This window comes from Anticarsia gemmatalis, chromosome 10 (assembly GCF_050436995.1).
Source record: "Anticarsia gemmatalis isolate Benzon Research Colony breed Stoneville strain chromosome 10, ilAntGemm2 primary, whole genome shotgun sequence".
Classification (NCBI taxonomy): Eukaryota; Metazoa; Arthropoda; class Insecta; order Lepidoptera; family Erebidae; genus Anticarsia; species Anticarsia gemmatalis.
Genome location: NC_134754.1, coordinates 6,687,335 through 6,696,284, shown reverse-complemented (window position 1 = coordinate 6,696,284; position 8,950 = coordinate 6,687,335). Strand labels below are relative to the sequence as shown.

At 35.9% G+C, this 8,950-nt stretch overlaps 2 protein-coding genes across 3 annotated transcripts; one reads left to right on the top strand and one right to left on the bottom strand.

Moving 5' to 3' along the window:
- The first annotated feature begins 184 nt into the window (after positions 1 to 184).
- On the top strand, positions 185 to 2,371 carry Kdsr (3-ketodihydrosphingosine reductase). Its single transcript, XM_076119209.1, has 3 exons — positions 185 to 877; positions 1,052 to 1,293; positions 1,604 to 2,371. Exons 1-3 carry the CDS (start codon positions 334 to 336, stop codon positions 1,805 to 1,807), a joined length of 990 nt encoding a protein of 329 aa, XP_075975324.1. The 5' UTR covers positions 185 to 333; the 3' UTR covers positions 1,808 to 2,371.
- LOC142976017 (uncharacterized) lies at positions 2,350 to 7,850 on the bottom strand. 2 transcript variants are annotated; one of them, XM_076119201.1, is made up of 8 exons: positions 6,752 to 7,850; positions 6,483 to 6,640; positions 6,306 to 6,414; positions 6,131 to 6,216; positions 5,912 to 6,052; positions 5,517 to 5,616; positions 2,865 to 3,017; positions 2,350 to 2,482 (listed from the first exon to the last, which is right to left on the bottom strand). In XM_076119201.1, exons 1-8 carry the CDS (start codon positions 7,341 to 7,343, stop codon positions 2,382 to 2,384), a joined length of 1,440 nt encoding a protein of 479 aa, XP_075975316.1. In that variant the 5' UTR covers positions 7,344 to 7,850; the 3' UTR covers positions 2,350 to 2,381. The 2 variants fall into 2 exon arrangements, with proteins under 2 accessions (XP_075975316.1, XP_075975318.1); XM_076119203.1 differs by having other exon boundaries at positions 5,912 to 6,043.
- Positions 7,851 to 8,950: the final 1,100 nt, after the last annotated feature.

Here is an 8,950-nt window from a genome sequence, read left to right as displayed (position 1 = left end):
AAATCTAGGTAAAAAAATATCCATTAAAATTGGATTTAGCAGTTTTCATACGGAGGCGGAGGCGAGGATCGGATGGGCAGCCTAGCCGGCATGCGGCAGGCAGTGGTTGGGTAGTATCTCTCTAAATTAAAGTTGGTCACACTGCTTGTCAGTTGTCAGCTGTCACTTGCTTGTCAAACTTGTATTACCATTTACCACCCTACTTCTATTGAATTTTAAAGTCGCTATAATCGTGAAGAACACACACGTTCGATTTAGGCGTTGAAAAAAGCAAAATAGTGATACTTTAAACTCAAATTCTTGTACCACGAAAATTCGTTAGTAAACCATAACATGTTTATTTTTATATTTCTACTTCTAGCAGTGTTGTGCGGTCTGGGACTTGTTATACATTTTGCACTAGATAAGAAAGTAATTTATAAAGACTTAAAAGGAAAACATGTTGTTATTACGGGCGGGTCTAGCGGTATAGGAAAAGCTGCGGCTGTGGAAGCAGCCAGGCTTGGAGCTCACGTAACTGTTATCGGGCGGGATGTCACTAAACTTACTGAAGCCGTTACGGCTGTAACCGCTGCTTGCATTGATAAGACCAGCCAGAAAATCCAACACGCCGCTTTAGACGTTACGTCCGACTACAAAGTTATAGAAGAATGTCTCTCGTCGCTCGAAAAAAAGGTCGGACCGATCTTTATGTTGGTAAATTGTGCCGGTATGTGCATCTGCGGTCAATTTGATAAAATGAAGGTTGAAGATATCAAACAAATGATTGATTTGAACTACTTCGGCACTGCGTATCCTACTCGATGGGTTTTACCGGGAATGAAGGAAAGAAATGAGGGATTAATTGTTTTTGTAAGCTCTGAAGCTGCTTTAGTTGGTAAGAAGTTTTCAGTTTATATTAATACGTTTAGCTATACTTTTATTAATTTAATTTAATTATCTATACTATAAAGTATCTACCTCAATAGTAAATTGACTGAATCATAATAAACATTTCTTTATACATATAACTAGAACAAGTAAGTTAAAAAAAGTTTTCTAACCTTTTCAGGTATCTATGGCTACAGTGCATACAGTGCTGGCAAATGGGCAGTCCGTGGTCTAGCTGAGTCTGTGAACATGGAGCTTGTAGGGACAGGAGTCAGGCTCATGGTAGCCTTCCCCCCTGACACAGACACCCCTGGCCTCAAGAATGAAGAACTTACTAAACCTGAGGAGACCAAACTCATATCTGGGACTGCAGGCTTGCATTCAGCTGATGATGTTGGCAAACAGATGATACATGATGCTCTTGTAAGTGCTTAGATCTTATCAAATTCTTATTTAAACGAAATGAAGGCTTTCTTCCCTTATCATGCTATTATTATATTGTATCACTAGCTATTATATTATGCCCTTTCTGGGGTGTCATAATAACATATCTCCATACCAAGTTTTATGCAAATTGGTTCAGTAGTTTAGGCATGATTGAGTAACAGACTAACAGAGTTACTTTCGCATTTATATTAATATGGATTATGTACTAGTAAAATATCCTTAGAATAATAGTACTAAGTACAGTATTGGATTTCAATGGATGCATTAAAATATTTTTATTTTACAGGTTGGAAAAACATACTCAGTGTACAGCATATCGGGAACATTACTGACAACCCTGTTTGGAGGTACCATAGAAAATGCCAAACAAGTAGTCCTACAGGTAGTGTCTATGGGTTTCCTTAGAATTGTAATGGTTGGAATCTTACTTTCGTTCCATAATATTGTTAGAGATGGCCTTAAAAAGAAAAACTCAGTCAAGAATAAATAAAGAATGAGTTTAATAAAATAAATATAGAACATGTCATGTAAGTGCATTTAATGTAATATAATGCTTTTAATTGTTGTTAGAAAAAAAATCTTATGTATCTATCTCTCATTGTTTTGTTTAAGTATTATTTTTGTAAATGAAGGTTTGTGTGATATGTGTCTGTATGTATATTTCTTTAAAGAAAATCATTATTTGTATATCTATTGAACTGTCATGTACTCAAGAGAACATTTTCTGCAGTCCTAGAGTAGAATTAAATGGCTGTGTGTTGTTGAAGTTGTCCAAAGATATACTAATCATAAACAATAATTATATATTATTATGATGTAATAACCACAATAACCTTGGCCTTACACATAATTTCAATGCTAATGTAAACAGTTTAAAAAAAAGTTGTATTTTTAAATAATACCTACTTAAAGTTAAAAAAATGCAAATAATTGTACATTAGCATTTATAATACACAATTTAAAGGAGACTGTTAATAAGTAACAACTTTATTATGTAAAAATAAGTACATGTATAATTATATTTTTAATGGATAATAAATGCATTTAATTTTAATCTGTGTAATTTATGCACTACAAGAATTCTGTTGATATAAAAGTCTGAAACCAGTACCAACGTAAGATTCGTCTGATCTAAACCACACAACGATCGGGCCCGCACTATTATCTGAAATAAAAAAAATCATTGGAAACATATAATTGGTATAATATAGGTACAATGAAAATAAGATTTACTTAAATCCATTCCTCTCAGTTTAAATTCGAAACTAGTATGCTTTTAAACGTGATTAAAAATTAATGAGTATGAAACCTTATATAATTATTCTGAATTTAAGGTGTGAATATCTTTAATCTTCAGTCGTGTTTAAGACCCGATTCATACATTCAAATTCAAATTCTTTATTGCTCTCAATCATTATCATTCATGCATGTAGGTTGTAGCTAGAAGTAAGTAGTTAGTAATAAGTAGTGAGGCTTTTTGAAAAGTACTTAACTTACAAAGACACAACACATGTGCCCTTTTCGAAATTGCGTATTTTTAAACATACCAGTTATAGGCGCATTGACGGTAAAGTCCTGAAACACTGAGCCATCATTGAGACGATCGCCGCAAAGTCTTATAGCTGCTATCAACAACCAGTCGTTAGGACAGTTCAGAACCTCAACGCCCGCTTGATCCGGCGGGATTGTCGGTAATCCATCTGTAGGAGAAAAGCCAGCTAACTATGAATATTACTGAGTTAATGCTAAGGCAAATAATTCGTGAAATGATATTTAACCGTCCATCCATGTGGCTTTATCTTCTCATCAAGTTTTTAACTTGATAATATCCTAAGCTTAGGGGCATCGTTTCAAACAGGATTCTCTTCTAAAGCGTTTTATGGCTTCCATTGATATCTATCGTATTTTAATGGTATGGAAACGCACTTTGCATAAGTATATAAGCGTAAAACGATTAGTCGATGCAATAAACAGATTATAACAGAAGGTATTGTAGTCAACCAAACGTTACAAATTTACGATAACATTCATAATGTAGTACGTACCTATTTAATATATTGTAGTATTGTATACTTTTGTAACTGCTTAGTTGTTTTATATACCTAGTCAGTCACTGGGTTAAATTAATCAAGGAATAAGGAAAAATATTATGCTGAAGGAAGTAAGCAGCCATAACTATAAATAAACACATCTATTAGGTACATAAGCAGGTCAACGTTTAAATGTAACTTCATTCTAGTCACCAACAGATAACTTGACACCTTTTTCAGAGCTGATCTATGTCCGCTAAGTATAGTACAAACTTGAGTGTAATACCGTGACGCGTTTTGTTAACTTCCGATAATGGAGAATGTTACTAGGTATGCCAAATCGCTTGTAATTTTGACACAGTATAGCCTGTGTGTATACATATAAACTAGTTTTTGTTTCAGTCAAAAATACCGAATAGTTTTGATTTTATAAGCATTCAAAGTTTCGAAAAATATCGAGTCCCGCTAACAGCCGCGTGAGCGGCTGTGACGTCATACTACATCACCGCGCCGCGCGGGCCGCGTCCCGCTTAGTATTAAGTCGCCAATCGTTGTTGTAGGTGTAATAGCTTGCGTAGTATTTTGTTGTATTTTCGTCCGCTTATATATAAAATAACTTATAATAATAGTAAATACTATTCGATTAATAAAATGCATTAAGGATTTTAAAAAGGGCAATCGGATAATCTACCTAAAATAAATGGAATAATGGTTGCGAATTATTTGTGAAACAAATAGAGGTTTTGTTGCTTCCGAAATCCTACTTAATATTATAAATTTTGAAAGTTTGTGAGAATGTACATATGTACATACATAAGTAAATAAGTAATACATAAAATAACATAAATTTGTCATTGTATGTATGTATGTATGTATGTACGTATGTTTGTATATGTATGTATGTATGTACGTATGTATGTAAGTATGTATGGATGTTTGTTACTCTTTCACGCAAATTTGACTGAACCGATTACGATGAAATCTGATATATAGCTGAAGACCCAGAATAACACATAGACTACTTTTTATCCTCAAGTTCCCGAAGGATCGGGATTTACGCGGGAAGGGTTTCCATACGGACGAAGTCGTGGCGGCTTCTAGTATATTATACATAGGTATAATAAGTAATAATGTTAGATATTTACGATCACTGCATATTATAATGAAACAGTTTTAACCGAAATGTTTGTTTGTTTGTCGTATGGTTAGTGGTCAACCTAGTGTCAAAGTTGTTCAAGCCGCCCGAAGGCCTTTGACATGGCACGACTGTTATCTTAGTAGATAACAACCGGGACCGACTTTTTACGTGCCCTCCGAAGCACGGAGACGCCCAGCTCAAATACCACAATGCGGTCACCCATCTATAGAATGACCGCGCCAACGGTTGCTTAACCCACAGATCGTTTACCGGCTGGTGAGGGCAACTGGGTATGAGCGCCTTTAACCGAAATAATCGCATACTTATCGATTTTACATTTTTCCTGCCACAGTAAAATCAATAAACTCGCGATCAATCCGGTTAGAAATTGTTTCATTATAAGATGAAGTTATTTATTCTTACTTATGTACTTACCTACATAATATTAAATTACATTTAGGCACAACATATGATTTCCTAGTATTTGAATTGAACATTTTTAAAAGTATTTAGGAATAATTTCAACGCACCGAGCGCGCGACCTCAAGCGGACTGTGTGAGCCAGACTGAGCAAGTGTAGAGTGACGTCACACCGTCACCGAGAGCAAGCGTCGTGCGGTTACAACTTGTTTTACTTATAAATCGAAAACTAATTGACGTATCGAAGTAATTCTTTCACCAGTATTTTTTATTTTTAAACGAGAATATGGAGTGCTAAAAATCAAAATTAGGTAACATTCTCCATTGTAAGATTTTGCTCAGTACTTCGTTGGTCTGTCTACCACAAGGGGAAAAAGACATGATTTCGTATATCACTACTAGACTTTCGTATCCATTATTAACCATTTAAGCTAGTCCCCAAGTCAAGCAAGGCCACAGAATCTCATTAACCCTTATTTCTCAAAATGTTAGAAAATCGGCTTTCTGCTATAATATTTTATTACAGGTATTTATCTGGTGCCTATAATATGTATATGTGGTATAAATAAGGGTGTGTAATTGAGGCTAACTGCGCTTAGTAAACCACTTACCTATGTCATAATTGAGTATCTGCATATTACCGACGTTGGTGTATGTGACACTGCAAGTCTCTGGCGCGCGCTCTATACACATCGCATAATTAAGATTGTTCTGAAATGGTAATGAGGTCTTGCTTAATACAATTCTCCTTGATTTCGTATAAGTATTACCTAAAATGTTATCCTTCTAAATGTTAGGTGAAGATTTGTTTTAAATTTCGCAGTGGATATAGGAAGTTAGGTAATCTGTGGAAATATTCCAGCTTTTAATCCCCGGCTAGCCCCTGAAACTGCTTCGAATTCCTTCTTCTTTCATCCATTCATTTCAGAAAACAGTAGTGGGTATACCTACCTATAACTTTCTTTAACTACGTTTGTTAAATAGTAGCTTGTGTAGGTACACTTACTAAATAACTAGGACTTCTGGCAATAACAATATCAGACTTATCCCGGTAGTTGAAAGATTCCAAGTAACCTTGAGAGTCTTTATAATATTGTAGGCAACCTGAAGGAACTGCTAATTCATCTGATGACGTCAGCTGGGTCACCTAGAACGTAATCCAATTTTTACCTGGATATTGCAACAAGGAAATATTTATACTACGAAAGCTAGTGATTATACACACCTTGATTGAAAATAGCCGGCTTTCAGAAGACGCAGTTTGAAATGTAAAATAAACGGGTCCATCGACATCACTAACTTCGACGTAAACTGAAACAGAATTTCCAAACATTTGGGATAATAAACGTGTCTTTAATTAGTAAATTACTATAGTCGTTTTCATTACTATGGTTTCGTACCATGTTGTCCGGTGTTAATACCGCAAAGGATGGGTATTATATTATTGACATTTTGTCCCGACACTATGAACTGATCGTCTTGGCACACACCATCCGTAGGTGGAAGTAACTAAAAACAAAAAAAAACTATTAATATTAACGTAAAAATTTGATTAAATTTCGGCGGCAGTGTTTTACCTCAAAAGCATTGAAGTCCAGCCGTATCTGTGTTACATCGTCTGATGATTTATCCAAGGCGAAAGCACAAGACAGTCTCTCCGCACTTGGCGAAGGAAAGTCAGGGTTTGTAAACCAGCCCGTCTGCGGAGAGGAGCGACTGTCACATAGGAATTGAGCTACAAAGAAACGTAAGAATTTAGACTGGCCATGTAGAACCTATATTAGTTTTAAGCTGATACTTCAAATAGAGAGTAGGTATTGGAATATGGGATGATTATTCTACTAACTAACGCAACAGGTGCCGTATCCATCAGCGCAAGTCCCCATCATGGAGCCAACGTCCTCGGTGCACTCGTACTCAGGTAAACATGTTCCCTCCAAACCACTGCTAGAAGTACAGACCACATGTTCAAACTCTACCACTTGAAACACTTCCAGAAATCTAGTTCTAGTCGGATGTTTTGATTTAAACTGTTTTGCGAGCCTCGAATTAACTGGTGGACATCTTTTCCGAATATGTTTCCTTTTCGGACGTATCCTTTTTAATACATTAACATTATTTATTGTATTGTTGTAGCGTATTACGATAGCATCAGGTTCTTTAAAGATTGAGTTTTGATTCAAGTTCATATTAGATTCCAAATCATCTCTCGTCGACTTGAAATCATGACGCTTGTTTTTCGTTTCTTTCGGATGCATCATCAGTAAAGGCATAAATCTGTCTTCGCTATTTTGCAGATAATCCGTTCTGTAATTATCTGCATGTGAATTAGTCTCATTGTCCCTCCTTTCGATAATTGTTGCAGAGTACCATCTCTCACTTTTGACCACTAATATTGTATACAGAAGTATAGCCATTTGTTTTTCAAACGAACACATATTTGCACAAAAAGACGGCTGTTTGCTTTGTGAAATACACACTGAACTGCAATGCTTGTGATGCACTTGGCTTGTCCCGTGACGACAGCGAGCAGCGTGACGAATGTAATTATTGTGAATTATTGCCTAGAAATCGTTCTGGTTTGCTATTTTGTCCCCCTTGCAAAGTGCACTTAGGAGCCTACTTACCAGTAATTACCTACCTACTTAGATGCTTATGTTACACATTCTATTTGCCATTTACTCGAGAAAATAGTGAACGACTCACATTGGGAACAAATTTATTATTCTACCTAATTGTTGGGCTGTAGGGCTGAACCTATCCTGTCAACTTCGTGGGTAGATAACATACTCAGCTGACAGGTTTAGGTCATACAGATTGGTCTGTAACATGTCTGTAATGAATAATAGACAAGGCGAACCGCGCCCTGCCTCACAATCTAACACGTTGAGCACGTGTGCTGATAATAATATATGGAAATTGGCTATCGGCTATTAGCCACATGTTGCGTGTTGCAAATTTTCATGAATTGTGTTACAAAGTTGGGTACCTAAACTACCGATTTATGGATAGGTATAAAGGTATAGACTACAGTTCATTAATTTCGTCAATTAGGTTGGCGCACTTGTCGAATTTATCAGATTGTGATAGGAAATGGAATTTACTTGGGTATTTATAGAACTTATAGCCCTTCAACTATTAGGTAGACCATTTCTCAGAGTATTTATATATAAATTATTTATATTATTGTACAAAAAGTACCGATCCAACGAAGGGAGACCTCTGAACGCAGTGCCCCGTCTGGTCAGGCACATTTTAAATAAGGTACCTATCTAACTGTATTAGTACACCCTTACTATTGATACTGTTTGAATTCTAAACATATTTATCATTTATCAATAAAATAGAAATCTAGAACAGCATACCAATAGCTATTATAAATTAAATAAAATCACCCACTTACGTACAAAGTCGGCGCACTTGCTCCACTTACGAACGGACATTATTGTTATTATGCGCCACCCATGTGTCATGATCGTATCATAATATGGAAGGCAGGTAGGTGATCACTATGGAAAAATATCGTTAGAAGACTGTTATGGGTCTACCAAGTAGGTGCCTGCCTAGTTGCCTACCAACAAATACTTAGTATGATTTTTTAGATTATGTTAGCTGATTAAAGGTTTTAATGAAAACGGAATGGAAATCTTTGTTAGCATAAATTCAACCTTTTCAAAACCTTACTAAGCATATTTCACGGCGTATGATTAAATAGGTTCTATGGAGGCCTGCGTGACTCAGTGGTTAAAGTGGTCGTCACGTCATTAACATTGCGTCAGGAGGTTGTGGGTTCAACAATTTTTTGTTCGGTGTGAAACCGATCAAAAATTTGTACTTAAGTAGATGTTTGTGTGATGTCGTGTGAAAAGTTCCGGAGACACAAGAGCAATTTTACCAAATCATTGTAGACGGGCACTGGGCAGGTAGGTATAGCAAAAGCAATTTTCCGCAATAAAATACCTCTATTTTCTTTTTCAACGATTTAATCTAACAGTTAGTAGCTTAATAGTAACCCGAACCTATTACTGTACCTACACGTATGTAC

Coding starts and splice junctions, on each gene's coding strand:
- Kdsr (XM_076119209.1), top strand. CDS start 334: ATGTTTATTTTTATATTTCTACTTCTAGCAGTGTTGTGCGGTCTGGGA. Junction 878..1,051: donor CTCTGAAGCTGCTTTAGTTG/GTAAGAAGTTTT, acceptor TAACCTTTTCAG/GTATCTATGGCTACAGTGCA. Junction 1,294..1,603: donor AGATGATACATGATGCTCTT/GTAAGTGCTTAG, acceptor TTTATTTTACAG/GTTGGAAAAACATACTCAGT.
- LOC142976017 (XM_076119201.1), bottom strand. CDS start 7,343: ATGTGTTCGTTTGAAAAACAAATGGCTATACTTCTGTATACAATATTA. Junction 6,641..6,751: donor ATACGGCACCTGTTGCGTTA/GTTAGTAGAATA, acceptor GTTTCTTTGTAG/CTCAATTCCTATGTGACAGT. Junction 5,617..5,911: donor CCAGAAGTCCTAGTTATTTA/GTAAGTGTACCT, acceptor TTACCATTTCAG/AACAATCTTAATTATGCGAT.